The sequence below is a fragment of the Leucoraja erinacea genome, chromosome 17, assembly GCF_028641065.1.
Source record: "Leucoraja erinacea ecotype New England chromosome 17, Leri_hhj_1, whole genome shotgun sequence".
Lineage (NCBI taxonomy): Eukaryota > Metazoa > Chordata > Chondrichthyes > Rajiformes > Rajidae > Leucoraja > Leucoraja erinaceus.
In genome coordinates, this window is record NC_073393.1 from 32,720,925 (window position 1) to 32,740,254 (window position 19,330).

The 19,330-nt window shown below is 41.1% G+C and overlaps 1 protein-coding gene across 1 annotated transcript in view; it reads right to left on the reverse strand.

Moving 5' to 3' along the window:
• Positions 1 to 19,330, reverse strand: part of cdh13 (cadherin 13, H-cadherin (heart)) — a 958,412-nt gene that overhangs the window by 470,871 nt on the left and 468,211 nt on the right. The window contains exon 6 of the mRNA XM_055648933.1: positions 16,654 to 16,798. Coding sequence (XP_055504908.1) covers positions 16,654 to 16,798 — 145 coding nt within the window. The remainder of the gene's footprint in view (positions 1 to 16,653; positions 16,799 to 19,330) is intronic.

Genomic DNA, 19,330 nt, shown 5'->3' on the forward strand with positions numbered 1-19,330 from the left:
ACTTTGTCCAGTCTGAAGTAGGGTCTCGACCCGAAACATCACCCATTCCTTCTCTCCAGGTGAGGTACCGCAGCATTTTATGTCTATCCCCAGGGTAAGTAGTCAATGCTGTTGCTACCTCACTCTCGTTTTGGACAGGTCCTCTGAGGAGTGAACTTGAGATATTACCAGAGGAGAGAAGCTAACAAGTCTGACCTTCCACTTATGTGTGGATCTGGTGGCATGGATATGATAGACACAAAATGCTGGAGTCAGTAGCGGACTGGATCTAAAAATATTGGTTGCCAGGAGACAAAGAGGGCCCACTTCATCAGGGGCCCACTTTATATAGGGGGCCCACTTGATCAGGAGCCCATTTGCCATCGGGCAAGCTGACAGCCTGGCCAGTCCGCCACTGGCTGGAGTGACAGAATAATGGGGGCCTCATCTATGATGGTATGGAACACCTCATCTTGGGCACAGATGCAGCGTAGACGGAGGAATTGATAGCAGAGGGTTGAGTCTTTATAGTGGGAAGAAGTGTAGTATAGATAGGTGTGGGAGTCAGTAGGTTTATAATAAATGTCAGTCGATAGTCCATCGCCTGTGATGGAGATGGTGAGATCACGAAACGGTAGAGAGATGTCGGAGATGGTCCAAGTAAATTTGAGTACAGGATGGAAATTAGTAGTAAAGTTAATGAAGATTGAGTTCTGCATGGGTGCAAGAGGCAGCAGCGATGCAGTCATCAATGTAGCAGGGATAGAGTTTGTGGATAGGGCCCGTGTACGCCTGGAACAGGAATTGTTTGACGTACCCTACAAGGAGGCAGGCATAGCTGGGGCCCATATGAGTGCCCATAGCTACGCCTTGGATTTGGAGGAAGGGGGAAGAGTTGAAGGAGAAATTGTTAAGAATAAGGACCAGCTCTGTGAGGCAGAGGAGAGTGTTGGTAGAGGGAAATTGGCTGGTTCTGCTGTCGAGGAAGAAACAGTGGGCTAAAAGATCTTCCTGGTGGGGGATGGTGTAGAGTGACTGAACATCCATAGTAAAGGGGACTGGAAAACAGAAGTCATTGAAGAGACGAATGTCGTGGGAGGAGTCTTGGACATGGGTGGGGAGGGATTGGACCAGGGGGGATATGATGGAGTCGAGGTAAGTGGGAATTAATTCAGTGGGGCAGGAGCAAGGATATGATGTTAGTTCTATACAAAGCTTTCGTCAAATGGTGGTAATAACTTTATTTACTTTTACGAATGCTTCACATTAAATTCTTAATTGTTTTCTCTTGTGGTAAGTAACATACTGTGTTCCCACCTTGTTCCTATGTTGCTCTCACGTACTTGATAGTCTTGCTATTTGAACAAGCTAAGCCTTGCATGATATTGTCAAACATTTATTTGATCAACGGAGACAATGACATCAACTTCTCCACCTTCATTCACCTTTCAGGGTAGCATTGCAAGATGGACAGTTGCAAGATTTTATTCAATTTATTAAAAATTACTGCATAGAAACAGGCTCCCGGCACACCGAGTCCTTGCCAACCATCAATCATTCATTCACACTTGTTCTATGTTATCCCACTTTTGCATACCATATTTATAGTATGGTAAATGGACACACTGATCTGTTTTGTAGTAAATGTCTACTATGTTCTGCGTGCTGAAGCAAAGCAAGAATTTCATTGTCCTATCAGGGACACATGACAATAAACTCACTTGACTTGACTTGGCATCCACTCCCAACTCACGTGGCAATTTAAAAGGGGCAATTACCCTACACATCTGTACGCCTTTAGGATGTGGGACGAAGCCGAAGCACCCGGAGGAAACCCACAAGGTCATAGGGAGAACCTTGTGGGTGCAGACTCCCCACACAGACAGCACCCGAGGTTAGAATCAAACCTCGGTCTCTGGAGCAGTGAGGCAGAGGCACTATCAGCTGTGCCACTGTGCACTATCATGGCATGAGATACTGAAAATAATTTTGGCAACTTAATTAAGGTCTGACACCTGTACTAACCAAAAATCTATCTATCTCTGCCTTAATAATACCCACTGATGGCCTCCACAGCCTTATCGGGCAAAGAATTCTACAGATTCACCAACCTTTGACTAAAGAAATTTCTCCTCATCTCCTTCGGAAAAGAATGTACTTTAATTCTGAGACTGTGACCTCTAGGCTTAGATTCTCCCACTAGTGGAAACATCCTCTCCACATCTACTCTATACGTCTTTCACAATTCTGTATGTTTTAATAAGGTCCCCTCCCCTCATTCTTCTAAACTCCAGCGAGTACAGGCCCCGTGCCGACAATTGTTGGTCCTTGGCATAGATCAATGAATTGAGGATGGAAACCTGAATTCCTCTGTGCTATATGGTTATCACAGCAAGGAACAGGGGATTTTGCACGTAGCTTACGCACCTCATGGGGTAAACAACAAATAAAATACTTATGAAAAGCAAATCCCATTTGGAAATTTTTCCTCGTTACTGTAAAACAGCTGATAGGGGAGGGGAAGAGGCAGTGTGAGGTAAATTCAACTCAGTGTTTTAAAATTAGCTGGGAAGTGCGGAGGAAGATACACATAGCTGCCCCAATCTGCCTGAACATGGTTCCCTCGACTTTGGTTACAGTCCCCAGGACATACCTTCAAGCTTGTTCAGCAGCACAGCCAATCAGAATTTGGCAGGCCACCACAGTATTTAGATGCCATTTAGGATCTGCAAGCCCTGATCCCAAATGTAGGTCCAGGCATGCATCCATAGGCTTGTCACATGTGTCTAAGTAGGTATCAAATGTTTTCCCTATTAACTGGTTGGTTATTGATATAAGTCATAAGTCATATTGACTTTTTTTTGTGGTGGTTTAGTTCAGTTGTAGTTTAGCGATAGTTTAGAGACTGTTATCTAGCTACTCACATGAAATGGGCGCATTAATCCACAACCACCCGTGCTGCATTTGATTGTAATTTGATGGCCATTATTTTGCTCTATAAATCATAGTTGGGCTGGTGCTCACCCCTATTGAAGTGTAACTCAGAAAGCATTTCTGGGAAGCATTCACATGAAGTTCAAAGCAGAAATCAGGAATCTACTGTCCTTTTGTTCACAATTTTTCCAGAAGACATTCCCTACTAAGACTCATTTTTGAGACAGTGGAGGTTGTTTAACAGTACATATGACTTATCATACGGTTAGAAATTTTGCTGTACTAAAATGGAACAGCCCTGACTATCTGCGCTAAACTGGCATCTAGCTGATTTGAAATAGAAACACTGAAATAGAAATATTGATATAGGTTTGAGCACCTGTGTGATATAGAACTGAGATCACCAGGAAAAGTCAGGGCTGGTCAATTCAGTATAACAAAATGTTTAACAGTGTGCTAAGTCATATTTACTACTAAATAATTTCCACTGTATTAAAAATATACCTTCATGAATGGTGTCTTATTATTTTAAATTTGATTTATGGTCGAAGGTCCTCTTTTAATGCCTTTTCTTGTTGGCGCCTTAATCTTTCCAATCTAACAGCATTATTTCACTATCTTTATTGTACTTTCTCGACCAAATATAAGATTGACTTTGATATCTAGTTTTACTTTTCTTGATTCTGATCCTGTAGTGCTCATTAATAATTTTTCAATGTCATTTGGCTAAAGACATACCCTGTACTAATGACTATAGCTTAAATTGTTTGAAACTCTTTTCAGCATTTTGAAATTGAAAATGATACATTTCAAGAGTAAAATATGACAACCTTTACATTGTTCTGTATACTCTGAATATGCAAACTGATGGTCTGGGTGAGATTCAGGGTTGCTCCATACACATTGCCTTATGCAACGTTAGTTGGAACTTGGAACGCATTATCCATGGAGTGTTTCTGTGAATGAAGTTGCTAGTTTCCCATCAGTGTGCTTGATAAAGGAACCTACTAAATAAATAAATTCCAGCATTGCCTGAATCAGGAAGTACAAAACAGAATAGAAAATTCAATATCAAATTTAGTCCAGAAAGTAAAATAAAGATAGTGAAAGACTTCTGGATTTGGGCAGATAAAGAAGGAACAGCAAGAAAAGGCTTTAAAAAACGATATATTTGTAATCTCTTACAGTAATTAAAGTTTGGAGTTGGATTTCATGCTTTCATCCTTCAATCCCTTCTGCCCTATTGCTCTACCATCATGAATCTTGAGGTCATCTGTATCCCCGATCAGATATACACTCTGATCACAGCCTTGAAAAATAGCACCAAATATATAAAATTTACAATACTCAGTCAGTTCTCCCTGAGATGCAAAGAGGTTTTCAGAGTGTGCCCAACAGGCTAAGTGACTATTGGCGACCCATTGCTGAACCTATCTGGTACAACCATTAGGGTGCACCCTCAGAATACATGGATAATGAAGGCTTTCCCGTCAAGCAGGTGTCAACCTGAAATAAATAGTGAACTTATTGTAAATTACAGTGCAAACTCTTTTGAAAGTACATACAATAGTATGTGTAGAAAGGAACTGCAGATGTTTCTATTTACCTAAGATACACACAAAGTGCTGGAGTAACTCAGCGGGTAATTAATCATCTCTGGAGAAAAAGGATGGGTGATGTTTTGGGTCTGCAGAAGGGTCCCGATCTGAAACATCACTCATCCTTTTTCTCCAGAGATGCTACTTGACCCGCCGAGTTATTCCAGCTCTTTTGTGTCTATCTTTGGCGCATACAATAGTACTTCCCCTTCACTGGAGGAGAGCAAATTCTGAGTACATTTATTTTAAACAATTCAGAAAAATATAGTTACAAACTTTCTTCTTTCAACCTTTTGATTTGAATGAAACAAAGTTAAAAAGAGAATGTTACTTACGGATTCATAGTGTTGTGATAGCTGGCAACAGAATTGGGAAATATTCCTTTCTCTTGCACAACAAACCTTTCCATTAACAAGTATTAATTAAACAGCTTCAACACAATCAACACAATCTTACAGAATGGTATAATCGTTTCTCAGTAATTATAATGTTTGAAAACAGATTTCATAGTGTGAAGAAGTTCATATTGTCTATCCATTTTCATGAAAAGTATATTATGGTAATTCAAATAATAAGGGAACTTACGGTTTTCCTTTGTATGATTATTATTTCTATTTGCTGAACAGACATCTGAAAAGCATCATTCTGTGAATCCTGACATCTGAGGTAAATAGTTTGTATCAGAAAATTAGAAAATAGAGATTGTCCATTTACTGAAAATGTGGTTCTTTTCTGAATTCATTGGTGAAAATCCATTTTTGACAAATTAAAAACAATAATCAAATATTTCCAACCTAAATAAATTTCCATTTCAACTTTCCACCCCACGTATCCAATCTCACATCCAATTTCCTTAATATTTTACAACATTTATTTTCTCACTAACGCTTCCAAAGATTATTGCTCATGCAATTAATTACAATGGCAAAGATAATCTTAACACATGCAAAGATACAATATGACCTGCATTAATAAGGATCGTCTATATGATGCAACACTGATAAAATCAGTGTGCCATTCCTCAAACACCAGTGCACATTAATCTTCATCTAACTGACAGTTATCTGACTGGTCAAGAAAAATTTAATTCACTGGAATATTTTAAAGTTCAAGTATGAGCTAATGCTTTGGTCATAGTTTAAAGACTGACCCTGGAAGATTGTGAATTGAAAATTGCAGGTTAAATATAAAGTAATAGTTTTTGAATTGTGTAATACCAAAATTAGGATACAGATAATCTGTCTTTAATTTAAAGGCTAATTATCTTCCCTCTCCTTCCAAAGATGCTGATTGTTGCAGTGCTTAAAGCTCCACGCTGTAGTGTTTCACTTTGTATCTCATTGAAGGAATCCTTACTTGTATGTCAATCCGGATAGTGTGGGTTTATTGATTATTATACAGTTGTGAACAAAGGCTGAACTTGGCATCATCTGAAAGATGAAGATTGACAGATTCTTGATTAGTACGGGTGTCATGAAAGAAGGCAGGAGAATGGGGTTTCGAGGGAAAGAGATCGGCCATGATTAAATGGTGAAGTAGATTTGATGGGCCGAATTGCCTAATTCTGCCCCTTATAACTTATGAACTTAGAAAGCCAGTCTTGTGCTTTAAATATGAACCAGTAAAATAATGATCTGGAAGTAATAACCAGAACAATAGTCGCTAGTCAAGCGACTACATACTTGACCTGGTACCTACCAGTTAAACTCACAGGAAGTCCTTTCCAAGAAGGCCCCAATAGAAGTGAATAACTTTGATCAGTTTTTGTAAAGAGAAAGTCTACTATGCAAGGTATCCTTCGATGTCTCAGCACTGACAGAGTGTCAGCACTGTTCACAAAAGGGTAGTGACTGAGGGAAGATTTAGAAGCACAAGGGCAGTGAGGAGAATTTGTTCAACAGTAGAATTGTATATTTACCTAATGTTTTGTGTCATGGCTGTTACAACACCAGTCAGTCCTTGATCAATATCAAAACATGAGCCCAATCTTGTTCAAGATGCAAAACACTAGCAGTCAGTAAAACTGAGAGAAACTACTACACATAGCACTTTACACATTGCATAACCAATCCACAGAGCCACAATAAACGGATCAGATCAACACTATACAGATGTATCACATTCATTCGGGAACTGCGCTTCATTATATACTGGAAAAGGGGGATGGGTCCTAAGTAGACATGGCCTAACAACATCTAGCACTTGTATACAACACAGAAAGCTGGAATATTTGTTACTTTAGCTAAAGGTGCGACCAGTTTCAATTCTTAAGGTATTCCGTTATAAATAGCATTTCTTGCCAATTCAATTCGATTCCATGTAACATTAAGAATAGTTGATGGCAAGAGAAAGGCAATGGATCCTGGAAACATGCCAGTTGTAATGCCAATTACCAATGTTAAAGAACCAGCCATGCCTTGTTACTCAATGAATAATTAAACGAGCAAACCTGTTACTCAATGGATAATTAAAGTAGTAGTATCTCCGCAATCACGCGGAAGACTGATCACTAGGTCTTTTCCACGGAAAGTAGAATAATCTAATTTGACCAGTTATTTCTTCCACCTCCAAATTCTTCCAGTAATGAGGCGACCAGGGCTGCATGCAATACTCCAAATGAAGTCTAAAGTCTTAGAGAGCTTCATTAAGACTTCCTATGAAGAAATAGTCATTATTCAATGCAAACTCCCAAATAACGTATGAATGCTCGGTTTAAATTCCACCAGAATGATTCAGCTCCATAATTGAAAGTGGCCTTGATCCAGAAATAAACACAAAAGCTAATTAGCAGCAAGACGAATATAGCTTCTCCTGACTTCACGTGAAGAATTAAATGAAACCTCAGAAAAGAAAATGAAGAGAAGTTAATGGAACTTGCAGAATCATATTTGACACAAAGAACCCGTGGTGTTCACTGTGGGACAGTCATTGGGGAGTTCGGGGAGCATACATTATTCAACTATTTTCATAAACTTCCTTATTTAAAAGGTAGTAGCGAAGTTACTTCTGATGTTTCCAGAGTGTTCAATTTCATTTTAAACTTCTCATATAATGAAACAGGCAAGGTTATGGAAGACTGCAGAGCAGCCAATGCTGTTCTTTTTTTAAGAAGGGGATTAGAGGTAATCCAGGGAATCATAGGCCAGTGACCCTCACAAAGTTACTGCAGAGGATTCTTTGGCATAGGATTTACTCCCATGTGGAAGCGGAAATGGGCTGATTAGGGACTGGCATGGCATTGTCAGCAGCAAGTCTTACGAAGGATTACGTTTTTGGAGGAGATAACGAATAGGAGATAGAAATGTTTACATTAATTTTAGTAAGGCATTAATAAAGTTCCAATGGTAGGCCAATCCAGAAGATTAAGATGCGTGGGATCCACAGTGACTTGGCTTCATGGATTCAGAACAGGCTTACTCGTAGAAGGCAAGTTTGTGGTGGAAGGGTGTTACTCTGGCCAGAGGTCTGCGGCCAGTGGATTTTCTCAATCAGATTTCAGCAGGGATCTGTGCTGTTGCTAATGATAGATATAATGACTTGGAAGTAAATGTAGCTGGGTTAGTACATTTTCAGTGATCCCAAGATTCTTAAAGGGTTGGACAGGCTAGATGCAGGAAGATTGTTCCCGATGTTGGGGAAGTCCAGAACAAGGGGTCACAGTTTAAGGATAAGGGGGAAATCTTTTAGGGCCGAGAGGAGAAAAACATTTTTCACACAGAGAGTGATGAATCTGTGGAATTCTCTGCCACAGAAGGTAGTTGAGGTCAGTTCATTGGCTATATTTAAGAGGGAGTTAGATGTGACCCTTGTGGCTAAAGGGATCAGGGGGTATGGGGAGAAGGCAGGTACAGGATACTGTTGGATGATCAGCCGTGATCATGTTGAATGGCGGTGCAGGCTCGAAGGGCTGAATGGCCTACTCCTGCACCTATTTTCCATGTTTCTATTACTGGAGTTGTGGACAGTGAGGAAGGCTGTGAAAGTATGCAGCAGAATCAACAAAAGAAACGGATGGAGAAATGGCAGATGAAGTTTAATCTGTGCAAGTGTAAGATGTTGCTCTTTAGGAGGATAAATATAAGGGGAAGGTATATGGTTGATGGAAGCCCCTAAAAGGCACTAATATGCAAATGGATCTTGGCATCCAGAGTCATTCCTTTCTGAAAAATGGCAACACAAATAGATAGTGATAAAGAATGCAAATAGTTTACTTACCGTCATGGTTCAGAGCATTGTGTTTAAAAGATAGGAAGTCATAATGCAGCTCTACAAGACTATGTTTAGACCATTTGGAGCATTGCATACAGTTCTGGTCACCTCAATACCTGAAGGATTTGGAGGCTCTGGAGAGGGAGGGGTATGGATCATATGTAGGCAGAGGAGATTAGTTTACCTTGGCATTGTGTTCATCACAGATATTATGGGCTGCAGGTCCAGTTCTTGTAATGTACTCTTCCATGTTCTATGCTCTGTGAAGCAATCCTCTGGATGATTTGATACAAGATGCAAAATTTAAGGGCAGCATGGCGGGGCAGCAGTAGAATTGTTGCCTTTCAGGGCCAGAGACTGGGGGTTCGATCCTGACTATAGGTACTGCCCGTATGGAGTTTGTACGTTCTCCCCATGACCGCTTGGGCTTTGTCCAGGTGCTCCGGTTTCCTCCCACATTCCAAAGACGTATAGGTTTGTAGGTTAAATGGCTTTGGTAAGAATTATAAATTGTCCCTAGTGTGAAGGATAGTGCTTGTGTATGGGGATTGCTGGTCAGTGTGGACTCAGTAGGCCAAAAGGCCACGCTTCCACACTGTATTTCTAAACTAAACTAAATTAACCCTGTGCTGATAACTAGCAATAACATCTTCCCAATGTCAATGACTAAGCATTGTGGAATCACACCATCTCTCCTAGACTTCCTCCATGACTACACAAGCAGTATGGGAGTGGTGCATTGCAGCAAATAATTCGGCTGCAATTTGCACCGTGATTCATGTGTGGTGAAATGTTAATTTGTTGTATGGGTACATTAAAACACCCCTGACGTTTGCCACCAGTCAATAGAAAACAAATCACTTATCATTTCCACTGTCACTATTGAAGAACATAAGATAGGTGCAGAGATAAGCAAGACACTCCTAAATCCAGTTCCACTATTGAATAAGACACCTCCCTCTTTCCTGATCCATATCATCCAAATATCTATTTTTGACTTGAAAGTTAATTTCTCCTTGTCCTAGTTTAAAGCCACCCAACCCACTTATTCTGTGGTAATGCCTAGCTCTGGAAATGCATTGTTCAAACTTTTTCTTTGAACGATACAGTTTTTGTTTTTCTCTATAATGTTCCAGCCACCAGACCTCATATGACTTTAGGCACAGATTTGCCAATTCACTATAGAGAAGTTTTGCAGTATCAAAAGTTCACAACGTTTTCTTTCTTCATAGTTGTTGACTAAAATAACATTATACATAAAAAGACACAACATGCTGGAGTTTGAACAAGGGTCCCATCTATGTATCATGTATAATGCCTAAATCCAACGGATGTGGGTAGCCTGCAGGTCTTGACCGGTATTGCTCCACCAGGAATCCGCAGATCAGTAGTCGCATAACTTAATGTAGTAGACGAGTTGGGGACACCCGCCATTCCTGTCACTCCCATCACCCAGCCCCAAAATGGCTGAAGTCGAGGAAGTGCTTCCTTCACACAGTCCAGCCACTGTCTCCTCAAGCATCCAGACTAGCCTTGTGGGAAAAGAAACGCAGTGAAAACCACCACCAGGTAAAGATGCCAATCCCAACCAAGGAATAGCTACCAGCTGGTCACAGATGTGGCTGGAAGACCTGGAAGTGCCTCAATAGGATTCATACAGGGATGGGCTGATGCAAGACCAATATGAGCAAATGGGGCTATGCAGATGCAGCAGATACAGAATGTGAATGTGGAACATCCGTACCATCCATCCAAGATGTCCACTTCTTGGAGAACAATGCTGCCTGGAAGATCTAGCGGTGTCAAATAAGAAGGCTGTCCACTGTGCAAGAGCCTGGCTGAACATTTGAAACACAGATGATGGACACCAAAGAAGAAGAATATTAAGAAGAGTCCCGACCCAATAGTCACCTATCCATGTTCTCCAGAAATGCTGGTTGGCCTGCTGAGTTACTCCAGCACTGTGTCTTTTTTTTGTAAATTCTGCTGCAGATTCTGCAGTTCCTTCTTTCTACTTTACTGGAGTAACTCAGTGAGTCAGTTAACATCTCTGGAGAACATGGATAGGTGACATTTCAGGTCGGGCCACCTCTTAACATTATACATGATATTATGACTAAATCTAAATTAATCCTTTCCACAAGACTCATGAAACAATGTGAGTCATTTTGGAGGAAATTCTCTAAGATCATATAGAGAAAGATATTTATGGGAGGTAGGCTTGGAGGGGAGGATGCTCCTCAACTGTGGAGCATCTTAGACAATACAGCTCACCCTCTCCATGACACACTGGTCAACCTGAGGAATACCTTCAGCAACAGACTGGTTCCACCAAGATGCAGTACAGAACGCCAAAGGCGATCCTTTTCCCCTGTGGCTAGCAAACTCTACAACTCCTCCCCCAACCCCTTCCACTCGTTACTTTAATTTCCTTTCATGTATGTTGTGTTTTCTGTCTGTTGGCAGACCAATTTCCCTGCTGGGATAAATAAAGTTGTGACGTATCATATCGTATATAAAACTAAATTCAAAGTTTAGCAACTTTAGAAAGTTTAACATAGAAATAAGTTGTATACTAAATCAAGCTCCTTCGGAACTAATCATAAATTTGTACAAAGGTATGTCAGCATGGATCAGATAAACCCATCAATCTTACAAAAACTCCAGAGAACTGAGCTTTAAATATAATCTCCTTCAACATCAAAGAAAGTTAATTCCAGGGTAGAGAACCTTTGGGAAAACATAGAGAAATCTTTCCTGATCCATCATTGAAATTAACTAATTACTGATGACGAGTCACTATCACTGGAAATGGAACTAATCCCTTGACCTCCAGTGCACGCCAAGCACTCCCTTGAATAGATCTTTTCCTATTCTCATTTATTTTCACATTGCTGGCAGACTAAATATCACCCAACACTCGCACTCACACACAAATCTAACAGTTAGCACTGCCTTCACTGTCTATGCGGCCTATCACTTCTTACAACCTTGGTTAGATTCTCCAGATGCAATATATATTCATATTGAACAAATTCTAAGAAGGATGTTACTTTATTAAAGATGGCTCAGGGAAGGCATGCTACAATGATCAGAAGCACAAGGGATTGTCCTTAGAAGTAGGATTAACCTGGTTGAAATTCCTGTCAATTAAGTTTAGAAGAATCAAAAGAAATCCAGTGGAAACATGTGAATTTTAGGGGTTTGCACAGGGTAAATGCTGAAAGGATAGTTCATGTCATAGGAACAGAATTAGTGCATTCGGCCCATTCAGTCTATGCCATTCAATCAAAGTTGACCTATATTTCTCTCTCAACACCATTCTCCTGCCTTCTCCCCATAACCTTTGACACTCTTACTAATCAAGAACCTGTCATGCGGCATCACACTTTGCCTCCACAGCTGTCTGTGGGGGGGGGGGGGGGGGGGCATGCAGCGTCACCCACCCCCCCCCCCCCCCCCCGCACAAATGCTAACTACCCCCCTTGATATTATATTAATATTACTTTGCTCCTTTTAACCCATAACCGCCCTATCCACTGACTCATAGCCCCCAACTCGCAAGCATGTCTAGAGAGGGAGGGGAGGGAGGGTAGAGAGTGAGGGCAGAGCGAGAATGGGGAGAGACAGAGACAGATGAGCAAGAGACAGAGGGAGAGGGGGGGGGGGGGTGGAGGAGAGGGAGGGTGGGTAAGGGGGGGGGGGGGGTGGGGGAGGAGGGGTGTGGAGGGGGAAGGGGGTTTAGGGGAGGGAGGGTGGGGGAGGGCAGGAGGTTGGGGAGAGGGAGGGGTGAGAGAGAGAGGGAGGGGGAGAGAGAGAGAGAGGGAGAGAGGGAAGAGAGAGAGGGGAGAAAGAGAGAGACGGAGAGGGGGAGAGAGGGAGAGGGAGAGAGGGAGAGAGCGGGAGAGAGTGAGAGAGAGAGAGGAGGGAAGGAGAGAGAGGGGGCGGGAGAGAGAGGGGGAGAGAGAGGGGGGAGAGAGGGGAGGGGGGGGGGGAGAGAGAGGGAGAGAGGGAGAGAGGAGAGAGGAGAGGGGCGGGTCGACAGCCCCAGCGAGGCATGGAGCGATCTGAGGACGGTGAAAAGCTGCGGGGGACCAGCCGATCGTGGTGGTGGGGGGGGAGACAGAGACAGGGTTAAGTGTACAGGGTTATCTCTGGTCGGCACGGACTCTGTGGGCCAAATGGCCTGTTTCCGCATTATATCTCTAAAGTCTAAAGGTGCTTCTGTGTGGCACCTTTTGAAATTCCTGCATTGAAGATGCTATATAAATATTAGTTATTATTGTTAACTCAATATGCAGCATGATCAACTTTACTTTGTTTTCAGACTTTCAAGATCAATCCTCTAACTACTTATTGTTGGTGCATCCATGTAGGTAGAATAACAGACACGAAAAGAGAATGCTACAATACCTTGAGCAGAAATAAAGATCATCCGATGACTCTACTCAGTAAATGTGGAACTCTTGCACTCTATATGTCAAACCAGCCATGAGCAACAACAGGTGAAATCTACTTACATATGTGAAAATATTTAGGTACCTTCTTGCATCAGTAAATAGTCTACAATTCAGTCAGTGTTCTGCATTCAATAATTTTCCATTATGATATGGAATATAAAGCATTAGGAATAGCTGGTACTTCATTGCAATTTATAATGTCATTTGATGCAGTCACGTGTGCAGCAAACAGCATCCTTCCTCTTGTCCAGCTACTCCTATCTTTCGCAACCATCAAAGACACAAATGCAACAAAACACTGCATGTGTCTTGCTATGAGTTTGGCTTCAGGAATTAAATAGGCAGTGCATTAGACATGAATATTCTTTTGTTTTATTAAGATTAAATACTGACCAGCACTTAAGTCTTAACTTGGGAAATGGCATAACATAGATAAGGACCTCAATGTTGCTGATGATAATAACTTGATGTTTACTACATTTATATGAAATTAGCCCTGATAAGACCCAAATAACGGAGTAATCAACTGAGGTAATAAATGAGAGTTAACTTTATAAGAAGATATTGAGCATTTGATTGCACTCATCGTGGAGTTTAGAAGTTATCATGACCAGCAGTATCAATGCGACAAATCAGGATCAGATAGGGTGGCACAATGGTGCAGTGTTCTGTTGCTGCTTTACAGTGCCAGAGACCCAGGTTCGATCCTGACTATGGGTGCTGTCTGTCCAGAGTTTGCACGTTCTCCCTATTACTGCATGGGCATTTCTCTGAGTGCTTCGGTTTCCTCCCACACTCCAAAGACGTACAGATTAGTAGGTTAATTCGATAAAATTGTAAATTGTCCCTAGTGTGCAGGATGGTGCTAGTGTACGGTGTGATCGCTGGTCGGCGAGGACTCGGTGGTTCGAAGGGCCTATTTCTGTGCTGAATCTCCAAAGACTAAAGTCTAAAACTAGAGCAATAATTCTACAGTTGCTCATTTCAGGAATATCTGGATAGGATCAATTAATGTAACACTTTAAGTGCAAACAACTAACATGCAATACAATAAATTGCAAAATTAAAGTGTTAGATTTTACCACTAAGTGAGCAGTTCACATATTTACCTACATATCCACATTTGCCTTGTATTTTTTGGTCTTTATGTTGAAAGGCATGTGGTATCCCCACCTTTCGTGTTTTTGCTTTCTCTTTTTTATGAATCACAAATGCCAACAGCCCCTGAGCATCTCAACAAGATCTCCCAAGCTGCTGAAGTGAGTAACCACCGTGCTGTTGCCAGAATCTGGTTAACAACGACTAGACATTTGTTCGCTAAGGAGGAGGAGGTCAGGATGACGCATCCTGGATACAAGTGACTGGTTCAGAAATGTATCATAGTTGGCTTCATAAGGAATTGCCTCAGGGGCCATCTCTGAAAGAAATACTGCAGCACTGATTTTAACAGATGAGTTTGTGCTCCTGGCAAATTCTCCTCGAGGTCTAGTGAAAAGTCGGCTAACCAATAGATTATGATAATGGGTGCTTCAAAGTCAGGTATTACCCAAGAGAATCACAAGGAAATTTTGTCCTAAAAGTTAGATTTATTTCAATGCTTGGAGATTCTAATAAACAGCAAATGCACCTTGAACTCTGTGTTGCAGATCAGCGCTGAAGAGTATTCGAGTCTTTTTCCACCCTTCCTCAGTCAGAGCACAGAGCTGTGGTATTTAGGAAATTTGTCCAAATTGTTTGCCTTCATGGCTCATTGTTATTAACATAAAGCAGAAAGAGTTGATGCACTGTACAAGTAAGACTCAGGACCAATTTGTGAAAGGGATATGCGGATACAGGGGAGAAGGGCTAGACGTCAAGGATGTTCGAAAGGTCACTGTTCCTCATCACTGCAACTCTTGGAGGAAAATCTAGAGTTTAGAGAGAAACAGGCCCTTCGGCCCACCGGGTCCATGATGACCAGTGATCCCAGTACACTAGCACTATCCTACACACGAGCGACAATTTACAATTTTTACTGAAGCCTATTAACCTGAAAACCTGTACGTCTCTGGAGTGTGGGAGAAAACCGAAGCACCTGGTGAAGAAGCAAGCGATCACGGGGGCAATGTACAAACTCTGTACACAGCACCTCCAGTCACAGGATCAAACTGGGTCTTTTGCGCTGCAACTCTACTGCTGTGCCACCGTGCTGCCTGTCTGATGGCAGACTCATTTTATAAAGCACTTCACACAAACGGTTGGTAATGAGGAAGACTGGTATTGTTATTTAGACTAGCAATATCAAGGGTCAGGTATTGTGGATGGAAGTTTCTTAAGTTAGCCTACTCTGTGGCATATTGCAATGAAGAAGTGGATAATAAATACTGGGATGTGATGTCTGAAGGTTTAGTTAGAGCATACACTCATATACATGTGATTTGCTGCTTATAGAAATTCAGTTATAGGTGGGCAAACAGATAATGTTATAACTAATATTATCTAATTATAATATTAATATATAATTCATTTATTCATCTAGGAGAAATGATATGCGCTCATGCAGTGGTCATGTAGATGGTATAAATATACAAGTAGTCTTTTAATAGTTCTGCTAACCAACATACTCCTGGCATTCACTGGACTTTGGCAAAGATTTGATCTCCACTATTAAGTTGATTGACAATTAACTACTTTTCTTGGAGGAATGAGAAGAATGGTTCTTCCTGAGATCACATCACTTGAGATAATACAGTTGTGAATGAAATTTGAAAAAATAAGTCAAGTACAACATCGGACACTAAAACAATAGCAACACAACTTTGGTAAACCAATATCTGAACCAGACAGCCAGCAGTGGGCTTGGCTAACACAAACATTCAGCGCATCGGTCCCATTAACAAAATCAGGACAGATGGACTTGAAATGGTTTCCATTTTCATTTTAGTTCTACTTAAGTCAATCAACAATTGTCTGAATGGATTATGGATTACGGGAGATCATTTTTGCAGAACAAATATTGTTGGTCTTCTGTACTGCCAATCTGGGCATCATTAATGCAGACACCCAAACAACCACAAGAGGCCTTGAGTACTTCGGTGGTTGTTCATGACAACAAATGTCCAGTGATCTGACACGATTCAGAACAAATTAATACAACGTCCGTATCCAACATCAGTATAAAGGCAACATTAGTTCAAAACAATAGAAACACAGTTAATTGAAGACGCCATTTTAAGATGACACAGTTCATTCCGCCATCTTATGGCACAAGATAACATTTTATGATGTGATAAAATCATAACATTGGTGCCATGAAAAGTTCATTCATTTTACAGAGCATCTTATTAAAAATAATCCTTCCAGGAAAATAACAGGCAAAATTTATATTAACTAAAATATTCTGCTACTATCTACAACAATAGAGACGCTTAATGATTCTGGCCATCTCATAAATTCCACGTGGGAAACATTTTTTGGCTATAGATTTAACTTACCAGTGGGAGATGCTTCCAAAACGTGGCCCACGTATGGTCCTTCCCTGAAGAGGGGTTTGTTATCGTTCTGATCGATAATAGTGATGTACAGTGTGGCTGGTCCTTCAAGGAGCTTTCCACTAGGGTCAGTAAGTTCAACTTGCAGCTATTTGAAGTAGAGACGGATTGAGTGAGTTAAATTACTACAGTGACAGAAGCATGCACCAAAAATTATTTCACATCAGCAATTTTCTTTCCACAAGCCCCAGGCTGGGTTAACAAGTTAGTCTCCTGAGAATTCCACCAGAAATAAAGAATAATCAAAATGTTTCTTTCCTCATGACAAATCAATTCACGTTTAGATTGCACTTGACCTGTTGCAATTGGTTGCAATAGTATGCATATAAAAAAAAATTCTGCAGCTGTGACAGGGATCTAGCAGCAAATTGAATTGAATTTATCTACTTAGCAGCAAAAGGGAGATAGAGTGGGCAATTGAATTGTAAGGAAGATAACTACAAAACATTATAGGAGAGAAACAGGTAGCGTTTAGCATGTTGTATTTTTGGTGGTTCTTTGAAATTATATTTCAATTCCCTCAATCTTTAGAAAATTTAGGTCTTAGAAAATTTCCTTTTCAAGTTTCCATAAATGTATAATGTAAGATGAATAAATCTGCTGCCATCATGTTCTTAAGCTGAGGTAAGTCTGCTGGTGAGATGAATAAATGAATGAACATTTCAAGTTTTCACAGACATATTGATCTCCATCTCTGTCGAAAGACCAGAGAAAATAAATAGTACAGGTATAAACCCAGGTCACAAATTTAGTAATAATAATAATAATTTCCAGATTCCAGAAGCATAGTATTTTTGGCCGTACAGAATGACCACATTGATCACGGATTTTTTGATCCGTCTCGAACAATAAAAATACATGCAATCTGAACTAGAGTTAGGTAATACCACCGGGTGGCACCAGCAATGGTTGCCTCGCCAACAGTCTGTCAGTCCCTTTCTTCGTTGCTTGTTTTAGTATGTGTTAAATGTGTGTTTTTAGTGTTCTTTAGCTTGTTTTATTTGGGGGGTGGGAGAGGGGGTTGGGGGAAACTTTTTCTAATCTCTAACCTCGACAGAGTTGCGATTTGTTTCCGTATCGTATCTCCGTCCGCACTGCGGCCTAACATAGGAGTTGGCAGCCTTTGATGGAGAGCTCTACTGCGGGTGACTGTGGACTTTAACATTGTGGAGCTCGCGGTCTCTGGTCAGAGACCGACACTGGGAACTCCAAGCCGCAGGAGCTTCAACCGTCCTGACACAGGAGCTTCAACCAGACTGATTCCTGGGATGCCAGGACTTTCATATGAAGAAAGACTGGATAGACTCGGTTTGTACTCGCTAGAATTTAGAAGATTGAGGGGGATCTTATAGAAACTTACAAAATTCTTAACGGGTTGGACAGGCTAGATGCAGGAAGATGGTTCCCGATGTTGGGGAAGTCCAGAACAAGGGGTCACAGTTTAAGGATAAGGGGGAAATCTTTTAGGACCGAGATGAGGAAAACATTTTTCACACAGAGAGTGGTGAATTTCTGGAATTCTCTCCCACAGAAGGTAGTTGAGGCCAGTTCATTGGCTATATTTAAGTGGGAGTTAGATGTGGCCCTTGTGGCTAAAGGGATCAGGGGGTATGGAGAGAAGGCAGGTACAGGATACTGAGTTGGATGATCAGCCATGATCATATTGAATGGCGGTGCAGGCTCGAAGGGCCGAAATGCTTACTCCTGCACCTATTTTCTATGTTTCTATGTTTCTAACCCCCCCCCCCCCCCCCCCCGATGTGGGGGTTTTGACCACCGGCTGCAGGAGTTTCAATCGCCCCGACTGCGGATGGTTCAACTGCCCTGACCATCGGAGAAAAATTATGGAAAAAGATTGGACTTTATTGCCTTCCATCACAGTGAGGAACGTGGGGAATTTGCTGTGGTGGATGTTTATGTTAACTTTTATGTATTTGTGTGTCTTGTTGCTTTATTTAGTATGGCTGTATGGTAATTTGCAGATCACTGTACCTTAATTGTGACAATAAAAGACCTTTGAAACCCGAATAACTAGCTTCTAGCATATAAAAAATGCATGGGGAGCTCAAGCAGCCTTTATTGAAGGATGACAACATTGAAGGAGGCCTTTGCATCAACTATTAAAATGAAGACCTCAGCATTTTCATTCATAAAACCCAAGATACATGAAACATTAAATTAAAGTGACGAGTGGAATGGATTAGGGATGTGCAAAGATTCGGGGAGAAGGAAGGATAGGGGAGTTAGTCTACCCCACGACAGAAGGGGGAAGAGTTTTACAGTTCGATAGCTACAGGGAAAAAGGATCTTCTGTGGCATTCTGTAATGCATCTTGGTATATCATGATACTGGTCGAAACGTAATTTCAAGAATGGTGTTTGGAGGATAGGTTTTATAAACTCCAGTATAAAGATATCGTTCATTCATGGATGATGAATTCTGAGCAAAATAGATCCAGCATATGCCCTACACAGTTGAAATATTTATTTCCAGAGGGTTTCTTCATTAGGAATCATGCCCTTAATTAATACATACAATGCATCTAATAAATTTCACAGTGCATGCAAGAGATTCAATAAAGATAAAGGAACTGACAATTTCAACAGCAGGAGAATTCATT